Here is a 17,031-nt window from a genome sequence, read left to right as displayed (position 1 = left end):
TTGTCTGGGTGGAGGGACGGTTGTCTGCTCCTTTGCCTTATGCCGGACTCCTCCATGGCCAAAGGGCAGGGCGTTTCCATGAGCCTGCGTTTGCCCTTTAGCTTTCACTTGGTTATGTGTCTCTGAGGCTTTTGCCACTGTACTCATGTGCCCCATTGAAGTAATATCTTGGACTTCTTTCATTTCTTGTTTGGAGTCTGACCCCTCTCTGCTGCAAGCAAGAACGATAGGGACATCCAATGGGGCACCAGGGGCATCCACATCTTTGTCACCGTCGTGTTGAACCTCAGTCTCAAGGCCCATTTCTTCTTGGGGTTGCGCTTGTTGGTTTTCAAAGACATCAGGGGAGCCTTCCGCCGCTGTGCCTGCATCTTGGTGTAGGTCCACCGCCTCTACCGTCAATGTCGTAGAGTCTTCATTGACTGAAAGGCCCGCAGGTTTCAAACTATGTTTCCTCGTGGTCCAGAGGCAGACAGAGGTTGCACACTGGATGGTGATCTTGCCTGGAGCACTTCACGAGGCACTTCAGCAAAAGCTGAAAGGCATTTTTTCCCATCACTCCACATGCATCGAGTGAGGGTAGTCGATGAAGAATTGTTGAAGCCAAGGCTGAGATAGGCCCAAGGCAGGATTGGTCAAAAAATCTGAATTCAGTGATTGACTGTTCCTTCTATGTGTTTTCGTTGATGGGTGATGTACAGCAGTCACCGAACATTAGGTGAAACCGTGTCGAAGCTTCGATACCAGAGTTCCGAAAAAAAAGTCTAAAGCCAGTGGTGGAGGAAAACAATCTAACAAAGGAGCCAATGACTATGCTCAATACAGACTATAGGAGGAGTTGCTATACCTTGTGACTCGAAAGACTTTTAAATGAAAAACCACTTGCAACATCAGAGTCCAACAATAGATGGCAGGATTATGCTAAGCACATGCATCTATGGCCAACACATGCTACAAATATATGAATTACTGAAATAAACCCCTGCATAAATGCCATGCCAACTACTGAAAGCAGACTCAAAAGATATGCATTCGAGATGACATCAATGATAAACTGCCTATTGTACCTCACTTTGAATGAAAGGCTCTATAGCTGTACCCCCTAGACAACAAACTCGATACACACTGAAGCATCTGAAATGGGATTTGAACCAACGTAATCACTTACCTTCACTTTAATGATTTTACTCTTCAGGTTATTGATCACAACAATGACATCATCCGAGTCGGGCACTGAGTCGGTGCCTTCATGGCTATAAAGGATGAGAAAAAGGTAATCATGCCTCAAAAAAAATAAATTTAAACAATATATGTGTATCAGTAAAATTCACATTCTTCCCTAACAGACATACTGTAGAAGAAGCACTTTAATTGGATGCAACTCCTGCAATCTTTCATTACTTCTGCAAACAAATTGATCTTTTACTGTTATAAAATATTTTGCGTCAAAAGAAAAGGATACAGATTTATACAAAGGTATAAACTACGACCAGCTATTTAAATTACAACACTGATGATTGTGATACTCTAGCCCTTTTGTGTTCCCGCCTTTCCCAGCTATAAAGACTGCAGTAGCAGGTAGGACCAATAAATGTTTAATGAAAAGATGCTGCCACGCTGAAAAGGAACTACACAGGAGTGTTGCTTTGCATCCTACCCCAAATACGCTCAAGACAAACTCCATTCCTATGATTTATTCTTTAAACGTTGTCCGATGCCATCTGGGGAGGCCACAGGGCAGACAGAAGCTACTGGGCCACAACTGTGATAGTTGTGGTTGTTTGCTTCAGGTGGCCTGGTGCCAGTCATACTGTGGGTCTGAAACCTAGGCCAAAAAAAACCTGTTCCGAACTGGACTGTCACAGCGGTCAAAAGCTCAGAACTCAACACGCAACCAACAGACAATACTGTAAGGTCAGTATAATGTTTATTTGTAGTTATAAAGGAAGTACTTTTATCTCACAGCAAAACCAAATATCCCTCAACTCAACAAAGGCACAATTACAAGGTTGGAATCTCAACTATGATGACCAGTAAAACACGCCCAACCTCTTTGCTGACCTCTCTCTTCCCAAGGAGCTCTAATGTCAGCAGTCCCTGGCAGGACAGCACCAGTCTTTTCAGCACTATGTGGCACAATGTTGCTTTTCACTTGAATAGCTTGGTGCAGGTCACAACTAGAACCACTCGGGGAGTCCTGGAGACCACACAGAATTCAGGTCGCTCCTGGCTTCTCTTCCACGGACAGTTTGCTTCTTCAGGGTGCTCAGCACACTGGTAATGTGCTCTGCTGCTCCTGCTGGATAGTCTCTCCTCTTTTACAGCCAGGTACTCTCCTTTACTCTCTCAGCAGTCAGGCAGTCTTCTACGCGCTATATAATTTTTTTGCCCCTCCACCAGAAAGTGCAGATCTCAGGTTAAAAAGCAAAACCAGAACCTACCCAAAATAGATTTCTCGAGTCCAGGCACTGAGACACTCATCCCACACAGACCCCTACTAACTTCCATGTGCTGCACTTCCATTCCACATTTACGCACTCAGCAAGCACAAGAATGTCAGTGTCTAGGTGTTGGGTTTGCAATAAAGCAGATGCTCCGACACATAAAAAAGTTCTGGTCATAAATAAAGATTAACACAAATTGGTACAGTTCCACCACCACTTTATGTGAGTAGCTCATGGCTTGGGCAGCAGTCCTACGACAACTATGAAGGCATGCTCGGTATGACCCTCATGGTCACAGAACAGGTTCTGGTGCTCATGTTGCCATGGACATGCCTAGGCCACAGCACGTTTGAGATCAGAATGGTTACAGAATCCAGTTAGGATACCAGTTTCAATGCAGCCTGGAACTCTGAGCAAGTGTGTACATCCATTTACTAAGATGGGGTCATTCCCATAACAAAAAATGTACACCAAAGAAGGCCAGTGCTTCTGAAGGATGGGTGAGCACTGTTGCAATAGAGAAAGAAGCAGACATCAAAGATTGTCTGTATTTTAATGAACGTAAAATTTCTTTGCCCTATTGTACTGCTCATCCTTCTCTCTCCTTTTTTTGCAGAGGAGATGGAGTTATTGTTCAAAAGTACATAGTATTCTCATACTATGTACTTTTGAACAATAACTCCAGACACGTTTTACCCCCTCTCCTTTTTAGGTCTCGCCTACACAGCGCGCATGCGCTGCATAGGATAGAGACCTTTAGTCATCTGCACAGCTTTCCCTGCAAAAACGTGCACGCGTTGCATTGCTTCCAATGGCAACGCGTGCACGCCTGAAGATTCACTTGCGGGAGCGAGCAGCTGGCGCCATATGGTAGCAATTAACGAGCCTTGCCGCACGCTCCCGCAAGGGAATCGCGCAAGCCCCCTCCTCTCTCCCCTCCCCCTGCTGCCGTGCGAGGCACACGCGCTTGTTTCGTTCTGTATCCAACCTTTGTGTGATCGGGTATATATGCTATTTTATGATTCTACGTTAATTTTGGCAATGCTTACCTATTTTAGCAGTAATGCTTCCTGACGTCACCAGAGATCAAAGGTCATATATTGATAAGCACGTGAGGGAGTGACAGCAGTGTGTAATTTGCATAAGTTCTCTGTACCAGGGCTACGCACAGAGACAGCAACCTATCAGGACAGTCCCTCCCCGCCTCGCCCCCGGAGGGAGCCCGGCTCTGAAAACTAAACTGCGGCGCGTTGAGTTTCGTTTCTCGGGTAAGAGAAACCTGCTCTGGGTGCTGAGGCGGGGAGGGGTCAGTGACTCAGACCCGAGGACCAGCTGAGACTGCATCGCCCTCTCTGAGGCTAGGATCCATAGTCCCGGCTCCTGTAACTCGGTGCTTCCTTTGAGCTGGTGGTTGCATTTTGAGGACCGGCAAGAGAGCGAAAATCATACAAAGCGGAAGGACAGAATAGAAGGAAGATGGAAACGCCGTTATAAAAGGGAGGGAGCAGAAACCTATAGGAGTGATAGAAAGGAGCAGGGAGTTGCTTGTAGTGGATTATGGGTGTTTTAACCTAGCAGTGGTTAATTTATCAAAAAAACATATGTGCCGGGGCTCTTTTCAGCAGGCAGCTTGCACCAGATCATTTCTCCTGTTAGCGCCGTCTAAAACAGAACCAGCTACCAATGGCCATGTCTTAAAGGGCAGAGCTGCCGACTTCGGAGCTTCTCCAGGTTGGAGTCTGGCGTGGGCTCAACATCCTGTTTATTTTGGTCAAATCACTTAATCTCCCACAAATTAATGTATCCTTAACTTGTGCTTATGAAAAGCGCCGGTGTTGATGATTCAATGCAGGTCCTAAGCACCGGAAACCACCTGGTCAAATTAAGCACTAGGCCCAAGGCTAGGCAGACTTGGTATTTGGCACACTGGCACCGACAGTGGGCTCCTGAGCAGAGCCCCAGGTACAAGCACTTGTTCTTTACAAAATAAGTGCTGTATAGATTCCCGTTTATTTTCATTTGGAGGATGACGCCCTCCGAATAAGTTTTAACTGGGTTGTGCCTGATCAGATAGATAATGCGAGGATTGGAGTTTGACAAGTATGTTCAATACAGATGGCAGCCATGTGACCACCATGAGTGGCACCTGCAGCCTGCCCTGTCTATTTAGGCTTCGGGTGTTTACATTCTGCTGTACCCAGTGGCAGAGAGGGTAAATTACAAAATGCGTATGTTAATCCATCAAGTATGTATTTATAAAACAAAACAATCACCAAAACTGGCTTCTTGGCGCTAATTTACAACATTTGTTGTTTGGTATGTTAAACTTTGACCCTGGCAGAACACATAACCGGCGGCGGTTCCTCTATAGAAGGGAGGAGCACCACCTCCCCCAAACTACTGTGCAGAAAGCTGGAAAAATAAAATGGTAATGAAAGGATTTTATTAACATGTTATTTTTCCAGCTTTGTGCCGAACAGGAGGGCAGGGCTGGGCCAGTGCCTCGATGCTGCTGCCTGCAACAGTGACAGTGGCCCCTTCAGTATGAATCGTGCGTGTCAGTTTGGCTGGCTACTTTGCTACGGACAAACAGACACACGCAATTCAAACTCTCCAACTGAGCTGTGGCTCTAGGGCCCCAAGACTGCGGCTGAGCCTGCCCTGCTCCTCAGTGAGTCCAGCACCTTAGCGCTAGCTGCCCCCCTCCTCCCCGAAGCACAGTGATGTGGTGCTAAGACACCGGAGCTTCTGCTGGCTCAGCCCTGCTCCTCAGTGAGTCCAGCACTTGATATCTAGCTGCCCCCCCCCCTTAGCACCGTGCTGTGGGGGCCACGGGCTGTGGCTAGTCCTGCCCTGCTCCTCAGTGAGTCCGGCGCGTCAGCCCTAGCTGCCCCTCAGAAGTACAGTGCTGTGGCTGGTTGACCCTGCTCCTCAGTGAGTGCAGCACTGGATCTCTAGCTGCCCCCCCTTATCCCCCGAAGCACTGTGCTGTGGTTGTGGGGGCCATAGGGCTGTGGCTAGTCCTGCCCTGTACTCCTCAGTGAGTCCAGCGCTTCAGCCCCACTGAAGCACAGTGCTGTGGCTAGTTTGACGCTGCTCCTCAGTGAGTCCAGCGCTTCAGCCCTAGCTGCCCCACAAAAGCACAGTGCTGTGGCTGGTATGACCCCGCTCCTCACTCAGTGAGTCTGGCACGTGACCTCTAGCGCCCCCCCATAAGTACTCTGCGGTGGGTGTCGGGCCCCGGGGGCTGCAGCTGGCCCTGCCCCTTCTCTCATTGTCAGGCTCGCCTGTGCTCCATGTTTACTTGTTGACGTTGCAGCTCCGGTCACGGCGGAGCTGCGCCGGCCCCAGGTTACAGACCGGTGAGAGCCACCCGCGGTGCTCGGCTTCGTCCCCGCAGCCTGCCTTCCTCAGACTCCGCTCTCCGCCTCCCGCTGCCCGGAGTGTGCGGCGTCTGCCCGGCTCTGCGCACTTACAGGACAGAGCCCTTGACCCTCGGCAGCTGCTGCTGCTGCTGCACTTCACTGGTAAAGCGCCGAGAGGCACGGTAGGTGTGAGAGGCACAGAGTGTGATATCAAGGTGGGGCAGGGCAGCAAAGTGGGACTGAGGGAGATGTAAAGTAAGAGGGCAGGCTTGAGTGAGAGTGGGGCTTTAAGTTGGGCCGGATCCTGCCAGAGCTCAGACCCAGCAGCCATGAACAAGTGACTTTATTATTGTCCTAAACTTTATGATCGACTTCACAAGAATGAATGTAAAACTCTTCAAACCGTGTCAGCGCCAGATTTCATGTCATGTTTTATTTGAAATTTTATTCCTTCAAAACATTAATTTTTTCTAGCTGTCTCCATACCACATGTGACTCTTGTACGATGCACACTGAACGTAGTCTCCGCTAGGACTCTGGGTGAGCTCTTGTTCTGGATGTGTGTTGGGGGGTGGTTATAATGGATCACGACAGAGCTCTGGGCTGGTGCTGAAGGCAGTGCGAGTGCCTGCCAGTGGGACACAGAGGTGTACAGCCTGTCTCGACTTGCTCATCCAATCCTTGGCCTCGCGGCTGATCGTGCAGAGCGATGGATGCGTATATACATTTAAATGTGATTCTACAACAACGTTTGAGAAGGAGGTACGGCAAACGAAAATAAAATGCTTTATTTACAGGTGAGGAGAGAGAAAGACGGAGTGGGGTGTGAGAGAGGGCGCGGTGAAGGGGCGCTCACACAAGGAAGTATAAGCAGAAAGACAAGGGTGGGCAGACAGTGATTAAGAGGAAGGTCGTGACGTGCACATGGGGAATCGGAGAGATGAAGGGGTCGGTGTCTCGCACAGTGAGAGTGCACAAGGCAGTGTTGTGAAGTGGGGGGGTGATTGTGTGGTGTCTAGACGCACTGGCACAAAGCTCACAGAGGCCTACGTGCCCTGAAGGGGGCCTGCGTGGTGACGAGGCACAGGACTTCAGTTCTTATATTGTATGTAAGCCATGGCATGAAATGCACAGATCTGGCCTCTTGGGAAGAATTTCTAGTTACGCTTTTTAGGTCTCGGCTAGCGAAGGCTGCGCTTGCGCAGTCTCGCTCGCGAGTTTTAAATGTTTTTTAGTACGGGGTTTGAACCCGCCCCTCTTCTCCATTGGCTGGCTTCCTAAACGGAGGCCAGTCATTGGAGGAGAGGGGCGTCTGTCCGTTTAAGCCCCGTCTTTTTCGGATTCAGGGGCGTGTTTTTTTACTTTCTCTCTCTCCTCTGGAATGTAAACATTCCAGCCAATGGGAAGAGGAGAGAAAGAAAAACACACCCCCCAATCCGAAAACGCCGCTGCGTTTCTCCGAGGCATTTCTGCTTAACCTCGGAGAAAGGCGGTGGTGTGCTCGTGCTCGTCCTCTGCCCCTGCTCTCGGCTCCCTCGGTGCTCCCGTGTCCGGCTGCTGCTCTGGTCTCCTCCCCCTGTCCTCTCAGGCTGTGCACGCAGGTCGCCAGTCACACCTTAACTCAACTCACTCCTACCGAGTGCTTTGTAAATAAGCTGCAAGGGCAGCGCTTTAATTCATACCGCAGTCATTGCTAGGCGCCTCGTACATCAGCCGCGAGCCCCGGAGACAGAGTGCTTTGTAAATAAGCTGCAAGGGCAGCGCTTTAATTCATACCGCAGTCTTTGCTAGGCGCCTCGTACATCAGCCGCGAGCCCCGGAGCACACCGGAGTCGTGGGGCGTGCCGGGATTTGCCAGTGAAAGGTGCAGTGTTTGAAGGGGCTTGCAGGTCGGGTCGCTGAAACCGAGTTCTGGTGACACCCGAGACAGCAGGCACATTTTTGAATGAAACACAACGGAAAGAATCCAGGGCGCAGGGCCAGGAAGGGCCCAGGCCTTGTGAAAGCACTAGCCTCAGATTTGTGGACCGCTTCCCCGACCTCTGCTTCATATAAATGAAGTGAGTGGACTTTTAAAGGCAGCGCTTCCTTAATCTCTGAGTAAGCACTGCATGTTAAAGACACGTCTGACTTAATGGGGGTGCAGCCGAATTAAATATTAAAAGGGGAGGGAGGAAGGCGCTTGAATAATTAATAGTCGTAATACAAATAGACGTTATGAATGGGCTTTTCCTTTCATAGAACAGATCTGTGTGTTGATAACGCAGTCGCCCATAAATGTCTTCCCAGCTTTTATGGTGTGCATTGTCTGGAGAACTTGCATTTTTATTGATCAACTTGTGCGTCCACTTTCCTACTCTGTATACTCTGTAGGAGCGTGTCAAAAACTGCCAAACAGACCATGCCGCCGCCGCATACACACACACACACACACACACACACACACACACACACACACACACACGCACACACGCACACACGTACACACCCTCACACACACCCTCCCTCCAAAGGAAACATTACGAAGGTAAATATAAGACTGGAAAGCACAACATTTGGTAGGCGGCCTGGACGGGTCTTATCAGTGTGTGTGTGTAGCCAGCATTCACTTTTAATACCACGTGCAGCTCACCACGCAGCGCCCGGCCACGTTCTAAGAGCTAAAGCTGAGACATGGTTTGCACAGGGGTCAATTTTACCACATCCTCCGCTTTTGGGGCAGTCCTGCCCGGAAGAGAGCTGGTTCTATCTTTACAGCTAGATGTCTAAGCGTGCGTTTGTGTCTCTTCATGTCTGTGGGCTGTGTGTTTGTGTGGTGTGCGCGCCTATTCACTCGCCTGTACGTGTTTGTGCGCCTCTTTGTGTGTGTTTGCCAGAGTGTGCATTGTGTTTGTGTGTGGGCACTAATCTATACATATTAGTGTGTTTGTACAGATGGGTGTATGTGTTCGTGCCTATTCATGTCTGTGTTGGTGTGTGTGCCTATTTACTCGCGTATCCGTGTTTGTGTGTGCCTCTTCATTCGTGTGTGTGTGTGTGTGTGTGTGCGCCTCTTCGTGTGTGTTTGCATTGTGTCTGTGTGGGCACTCATCTATACAGATTAGTGTGTTTGTACGGATGTGTGTGTATGTGTTCATGCCTATTCATGTCTGTGTGCGTGTGTGCGCCTATTCACTCGCGGGTGCGTGTTTGTGTGCGTCTCTTCATTCGTATGAGTTTCCAGAGTGTGGGCATTCATCTATGCATATTAATGTGTTCGTAAGGATGTGTGTATATGCGTCTGTGCGTATTCGTGTGCGTGTTGTATGTGCCTATTCACACGCGGGTGTGCATGTCTGTGGTGTGTGTGCCTATTCATTTGTGTGTTTGCCCGAGTGAATGCGTTGTGTTTATTTCTATGTGCGCCGCAATCATCAATGCAGATTAGTGTGTTTGAAAGGATGTGTGTGTGTCTTTATTTTCTATATGTGTGTAGTTACCTATATGCGTGCCTGCGTTAGCACAGCCAAAATGCAATTTTTGTTTGTGTCTGCGCTAGTCTTTATATACGAGTGTGTTTTTAAGGCATCGCGTGAATAAATGTGTCTTTTCAGCGCCTGTGTGTGTATATGTGTAAGATTGTGTATTTGTTAGGGCTACACTGAAATAAACATGTATGGAACTTGCCGACAATGAAAAATACGACACTTACTCCCCAAGCCTTGTTTACTCGTAATGTTCCTATCAACAGTGTCATTTTGTGCCTACAGATACCCACTTCGACGTGCTCCTGCCACGCATGGCATTCAGACTTTGTAGGTGTAGTAAGCCTGTCGTATTTAGCCCTTCCCTGCTGCACGTCAGCGTAGAGTGAAACTTCCCCGCGGCCACAGATCACCTTTTTGGCCTACTGACAGGCACTGCGAGAAACTCTCATTGCTTTCAGCCTCAACTCTGGATCTCTTAATTGTTGCTGTTATAAACACCTGGAGGCGACTTGTTTCAAAGCATGCACTATACAAGAGTAAAAAGCTGAGCAAAAAATAAAAAAGGAGTGCCGGTGAGTGCCACCTGCAACCACCGGTTCACATTTACCAGTGTGAGTGGTGTCAGTGTTATGCCGTTATGTGTGCTGCAAAATGCACGCATGCGTTGTGGTTGTGTTAACTATTGTGTTAGGATTATTTGGGATATAGAATGCGTTTAAGCATGGAGCGCGGTTCCTTATGCCAACGAAGGTGCACTCGTATGCAGAAATGTGTGTTTGTTGAAGTTTGTGTGTCTTTCTTGTGCAGGCTTGTGAGGCTGTAAGAAAATAAAACTTTATTAAAGATAATAAAAACCCTAATGTGTATCCGTGCTTTGCGGCAAATGGCTATACCAGTTGTGTTTGTGTATTTAGAGCAGACGATTGTCACGCCATCATAAACACCTTTTAATAACTCTGTGTGTGTGTGTAGGTAGCTCTGTGGGTGGCTCTATTTGTGTGTGGGTTGCTCTATGTGAGTGGCTCTCTGTGGGTGGCTGTGTGTGTGTGGGTGGCTCTATTTGTATGTGTGGCTCTGTGTGTGGGTGCAAATGCAATAAGTCTCGCATTTGAGAGTGATTAAGCTATTGACATTGTAAATAACAATGCCGTTTCTTTAAATGTTTTAAAAACAAAAACATAATACAAAAAGGCGAGACCTATTGGCTATGGCAATGCTTGTTTAAATTGAAAAGGCTTAAAAATTCTGAGAGTAAAAATTAAAACAATATATACCTTCATTGTCTCCTTAAGACAGTTAAGAGTACCACGCCTCTTTCCAAGCATGAATCAAAGATGTGCTTGAAACTAGAGTCCACTTCAATATTCTACTGAAGGACACCGTACCTACAAATTAAAGCCTTTTCTTGAATCTCATTGGCTCTATCAGACGGAAGTGTGCTTGCATGAAGTGTGACACATGGGATTTCCACTATATTTGAATAAATAGATCGACCATGATTGCCGGTTTTAAGAGACAGTAATATGAGTATGTTACATATATTTCAAGGTACATACATATTAGATAGGCTCCCTTTCTGGCATGTTTACCTATACAGTACAACCTTCAAAAGGTAAGTATTTAGCCAAAATCAAACGTCCTGGGAAAGCCTGATGGCACAAAGGATGATCTAATCCTGTTGAGGGTGGTATTGAGACAAGATAACCCATCTGTGGGGCCTTCACATTGTTATCCAGAGTCAATAAAAAGGTCTGCATTTAAGTCTGGTACCCAAATGCCTAGACGAAATATTTGGAAAAATAATATATCTAAATTTAAGAAAAGTCCTCTTCCACGGAGGGGAGTCAGCAAGGTAAAAGGGACTGCAATTGAAACTGGTCAAGGAAACATGGTAAATGTAACATGGTGAGGAAGCAAGTGTAGGTTCACACATTGTAGAAATATTGAGTGGGAGTTCTCTTTTAAATTTACCTTTTTGCCAATTCATAACTACTGCATAATATTGTTTAATTTGCTCCTATAATCTGTTCAACATGTTGGACAAAACCCTGACACTAATGTTCACTGTTCGAAGTCACTTATTTGGCAAGGTGCTGCTACCTTAACTGTCCTTACCTCTCACCCCCACTAACAATACAGGGTCATTACTGTATCTGGCTGGGGTTGTCTTGTCTAGACAACTGTTGCTTAGGTTGGACAACGGACAACCGACCACCTTCTTCAACAACAAAATGGCAAACACATTGACACATCCATCAATTAAAATAACACTGATGAGTCTTTTACATGAAGCAAGCTCATTTTACTTCCACAATTACCAACACAAATCATTTTAAGCTAGATTTTTACCACACAAATCTCTAATAACCACAGGCAAACAACTAGAAGCAATTGATTGGTCGAAAACCCAAACCATAGTATGAGAGTCCAGTTTAAGAAAGTGCAATGGTGCCATATTAATGGCTAAAGGTGCTATGTAAATGTGGATACAATGAAATAAATCAACATCAAATGTTTCTGTAAATGACTACTACTATCAATTTACCTGTAAATTCTGTATATATCTTCGGACCTCCCCTTTCGGAGTCGAAGTATTGAGGCTCCAGGATTTGCTTTCAACTGGAAATAACCCTATGCAGGAAGGAGGGTAAAGACAGAGATAACTTTGAAATAATTCAATTTTAAAGAGCTAAGATTTAAATATTAACATCCCAAGTATGTTTATGGAGATTACTAATTTACAGAATTAGACAGAAGGACCTTCACTATCTATGTAACAGAAAGAAAGACCGGGGGTTACCTCTAAACAGTAAGGTGTCATGTTCTATGAGAGACACCTTTCTAGCAAAAATATGCTTTTGTTTCAATTGCAATAGGTCATGAAAGCATGTGCTAGACAATGATAATTGACTTCTCCAATTTAGTTTCTCAATTCCAGGACAGCTAAAGATATTTTCTTAAACGTTTAAGTCCTACAGAGGCGGTTATGCCAAGAGACATGAAAAAAGGAATGTCGACTTACCAAGTTGGCCATGACAATGGTATCAACAATAACTGGGTTCCTTGATGTTCCAAGTGTAAACTGAAGCCCCCGAGGAGGTTGCCCTGTGGTGATGTCATAACAGTGCCCTTCCAGCAGTAGATACTCCAGCTCATATTCTGCCGCCACAATACTGTCCACCTACAAACGGTCACAGGAAAGCAAAAACAATTTACAGGACAGCACACTGCAGTATTAAAAAAAGATAGCTACACAGGATACAAACAAAGGTATGCGTAGCCTGAAATGTTAGATAGAGGGCCCTTGTGTCAGAAGCCCTTTCAGAAGGCTATGTGGCAAGCAGGGATTACTGGACCAACCATAGGCATTGTGGTCTTTAACTACTGCTCTCCCAGGACCTGACCTACTATTGCCCCTAAGTAACTGGGCCACTTGACTCTAGGTGGGCACATGGATCGTGCAGTCCAAGGATCTTCGAAGTGGAGGTAGGTATCCGGCATATGCAGGTGCAAGACCCAAAGTTCAAACAGTAACCTCAATAAGGTCCTTGCCCAGACAAATACTTGCTTTAATACAAAAAAAAAGTATTTTAATATAAGCACTCAAAGCATATAGGCAACACACTAATAACCAGTCTCTCAACAGCTGGCTTGCTAACATCGACCTGGGCAGTATCCCAAAGTCCCTCCATCCCATTGCAGTGAGGCTGGTTATTTCCTATTTTAAACCAAAGGCAACTGTCACATGCCTAAAGAATCAACTTCCGCAGAGCTACGCACTAAATTTGTGATATCCCTCGAAAGACCTACTGGCCTAGAACTATCTTTTCTGACCTAAAGCCAGAAAAGGCTGGTGTGAGCGTCTGCGGGCTCCGGTTTCCCAATGCGGAGGGTCTGCGACCTCACGCTCTTTCCCCGATGACCCGTCGGTCCTCCTCAGTCTCCAAATGGCCCACATGGGTGTCGGACGAACTATTCCGCAGTCTTGCACACAAATATGACTGAAAGGTTCAAAGGCCTACGTTTTTCTCTATTTCATGACTACCTGTTCTTACAGTGCCAACATTACCAGGCCCACCGTCTGCCTGACAATGAGCCCAGGTCCCACTGACCAGTATCTCTTCCTGGAATGAGGGACGTTTGATGTGCACAGAGAATGCTCTGCTCCCATTCCTTCTGTGTCTGTTCCCACGTCAGCCCTCAGGAACATCAGCAATTCACATCTCCTGTCTGTGGGTAGGAATTCTGACTTCTACTAGCCTTCTCAGGCCCTGGGCTTCCAAAATGGAACCAACAGGCCTTCATGTCATGTACTATGCACAGGCACACATATATTTCAGTATGCACACACTAGTATCACACACTGTTCAGCGCTACAAACAACACTATGTAGGCCAAGAGTGAACTAAGTACCCAGCAGCAGAACTTTAGATAAGTGGGCCGGTAGGCATCACTCCCGTGACACAGGAAAAAAGCATGTTCACACTAGTGATCACTTCTGAACACAATACAGATATGCTGCCACCACTTCACGTCACTTCGCTCCAGTTAAGGGCAGTAGCCCTGTACCACTATGAGGGGAGAACTTGGTGCTCCCTTCTGGGTCTAACAAGACTGCATTACCTTGCAACAGACTTCGGTCATGGTGCACATGCATTATCCATGTTTGCCTATTACTAAAAATCAGAACCAGGGATCCAGATATACATGCAACGGGGCCAGTCAGGGAAGGGATGCATGTCCGTCACATTGCAGAGGACCTTTCTGTACCAACACCTTGCCTATAATGCCTTACCAAGATAGTCTTGAATTTAGAATAAGGGGGGGGGCAAGAACAATGGAATTAAGGTAAATAATTGGTAAAACAAATGCTACTGACATTGCGAGAGGTGCTAGGGAAATATTAAGAATTTAAAATGCCTTTAATATGATCCACAAGGCAGATAAAACAAGGCTAGAATGCAAATCCAAGTGTTCACTATCATTATCAAACTGCAAAACTAAACTCCTCGCCAAAGTCATATTAAATACACCACTGGCTATCATAGGGAATCTGGTCTATCCTGACCAATCAGGGTTCACGTTACAGCAATCAACGAGAGCCAACCTAAGCAGACTACATAACTGCCACTACACAAAGCAGGTATCAGAACCCGCTGCACAGACCAGGAATTTGACTCTGTTTAATGTCCCTGCCTTGTCACAATCCTGGAAATGATAGGCTTTGAACCAAATTCCCTGTTGTGAGTGTGATTAGTATACTAAGACACACTGGCAAAAGTCGAAGTGAACAGGATCTTACTGCGTCTATTTCATGCATCATGGAGAGGGCAGTGATTAGAACAAAACTGCATTTCTAATGCTGGAAAAAAATTGAACAATTATAGTATTTTAGGTACTTTTTCATATTTTCTTTATAAACATCAACTTTTTATTCTACTGGGTTTGTTTTTTCTTCTGTAAACAAATAGAAATATGGTGCTAGAATTTCTTTCATACAACAGACAGAATCTTTCACAGTATATGCATACGGAAAGTTAAAGGCACTGTGTGGGAGCCGGCCTCGTGGCGTGGTCCTGTTTCCCCGCGCTAAGCCGCACGAGGTCCCATGCACATCGGGGCTCCTCCATCTTGGATTGCACGTCACTCCACTTGACCACCTGTATGACCCTGCTCTACCCGGCCTCGGTCCCAGCGAGGCCCGACATCGAGACGCCAACCCCTGGCTCGGGGGATACCACGTGAGCCCTTCCCACTCTCGGCGGAGGGCAGTATCGATGGGACCCCCTACCGTCTCTCCACACCTGGGTGTGATCACCCCACAGCTCTCTGGGGCCTGGCGCCTCTCCTGCTGGGCGTCTGGCCGCCCCCTACCCGTCCTCTCCGCCCCCTCCGGGCGCACGGGTCCGGACATCAAAGGGCTCTCGTCCTATATCTGGGGCGACCCGACAACAGGGCAGTAGTTGTATCCTGGAGTCGAGAGCCCTGCTGATCGGATCGCGGCTGACCCTACGAAGAAGACTCACCCTGAACCACCCCTTGAGCCCTGCTGACGACGTAGCGGCTCCACCGTGCTTAAAGACCTTCACGAACCTTTGGGGCCCTGCTGACGCTGTCGCGGCCCTACCTTGTTGAACCTTACCACCAGAGCCCAGCTGACCTCGTCGCGGCTCGACCTAAGCGGAACTACCATCCGAGCCCTGCAGACGACGTCGCGGCTCTCCACGTCCGAGCCGCTCTGAGACCAGCATCCAAGGTCTGGCGCAGAGCCCTCCCGTGCCTGGCTGGCACTAAGACTGTCCCGCTACCCTATCCTCTTGAACGAACACAGACTCTGACAGGATCCCTCGATCCCTCTGTAAATATTGTACGTATTACTGCCGATAAAGAATCTAATCTCGCAACTACTATTGAGTCCTGTGTGGTGGTGTTACTGGGCCTAGTACGATCATAGGAGAAAGACCTCCCCGAGGAGGCTTCTCGGCGGCGCTCGGCTATAACTTTGCGGTAGGAAGGTGCCGGAATAGTCTCCCCGACTACCCGGCGGGCCTCCCTCCAACATTTGGTGGCCAGCGGCGGGATCCGAGCAAACGCAATCGTACAAGCAAGTAACGCAACCACTACCTGACCAGACGAGAAGAGAAAAAGGGAACCATGGATGGCCAAGAAGCAACCATGGCCGCAACCTTCCAGTTGGAGAAACTGGAGGAATACACCCACAAGGAACTCAAACAATTCTGCAAAGACAAAGGGATCCCAACCACAGGATTGGGCACCATGGAGGAAATGCAGAAAGCCCTGAAAGCCTGGGCAGAACCCGAGACCCCTCCACCCCGAGCCGAAGGGACCTCGGCCCGGGACGGAAACCTGCCGACCACGGCCCCGACAAACGGGGAGCGAACCATCCCAGACACCAGCCTTTCCCCCGAAGAGATACGAGAACGGGAAAGGGCCCGGACACACGAAATGGATCTTGCCCGACTCCGGCTGGACGGTGAGCTCCTACTGGCGGAGAAAAAGATAGCCCTGGAGCAACTATGACTACAAGCAGAAATCGAAGAGAAGAAAAGGCATCGGGAGCTAGAGGAGAGACGGCTAACCCTCGAGCACGAGAGGAGCCTTAAAGAACTTGAACTAAAAGCTAAAGCTGGGGAGACCAGCAACCCCGGAGCCCGGGACGCTCTGCCCCCGACCGAGCCAAAGGTTCACATCCCCAAGGATGTCGTCAAGGAGTACTATAAAAATGACGACATCCAGCAATGGTTCCGAGCGTACGAAGTCGCCATGACCTCCCATCGGGTACCCCGGAAGGATTGGGGCGCCGGCCTATGGGGGAGGTTCCTCAGCGAGGGACGGGATACCCTGCTGCAACTCCCCGACGCAGTGATGACCTCGTACGACCACATGAAGGAAGCCCTACTCACACGCTACGGACTGTCGGCCGAGATGTACCGGCAATGCTTCCGGGACTGCAAGAAGATCCCCGGTACCACATGGGTCGAATACGTGGACTTCTTCAGCCGAGCGTTGGAGGGATGGATCAAAGGGAGCAAGGTCACCTCATATAACGAACTATTCGACCTCATTGTCTGGGAGCACCTCGCCAACAACTGCTTTGTGGAACTAAGGCAACACCTCCTGGACAGTAAACTGACCGAGCCCCGGAAGCTCGCCGCCGAAGCGGACCGATGGGTCAACACCCGGGTCCCCCGGAACCCCGTGGGGGACTACCAACGGAGCACCACGGGACCTCCC

At 48.1% G+C, this 17,031-nt stretch overlaps 1 protein-coding gene across 5 annotated transcripts in view; it reads right to left on the bottom strand.

Annotated features, from left to right (window-relative positions):
- The window catches only part of UGGT1 (UDP-glucose glycoprotein glucosyltransferase 1), an 827,334-nt gene that overhangs the window by 270,125 nt on the left and 540,178 nt on the right, over positions 1–17,031 (bottom strand). For all 5 annotated transcript variants that reach the window (XM_085634645.1, XM_085634646.1, XM_085634643.1 and 2 more), the window contains 3 exons: positions 12,299–12,457; positions 11,822–11,907; positions 1,169–1,253 (listed from right to left, as the gene is read on the bottom strand). In XM_085634645.1, coding sequence (XP_085490771.1) covers positions 1,169–1,253; positions 11,822–11,907; positions 12,299–12,457 — 330 coding nt within the window. The remainder of the gene's footprint in view (positions 1–1,168; positions 1,254–11,821; positions 11,908–12,298; positions 12,458–17,031) is intronic.

Source organism: Triturus cristatus, chromosome 11, assembly GCF_964204655.1.
Source record: "Triturus cristatus chromosome 11, aTriCri1.1, whole genome shotgun sequence".
Taxonomy (NCBI): domain Eukaryota; kingdom Metazoa; phylum Chordata; class Amphibia; order Caudata; family Salamandridae; genus Triturus; species Triturus cristatus.
The sequence above is the reverse complement of the archived record's forward strand: the minus strand, read 5'-3'. Positions and strand labels throughout refer to the sequence as shown.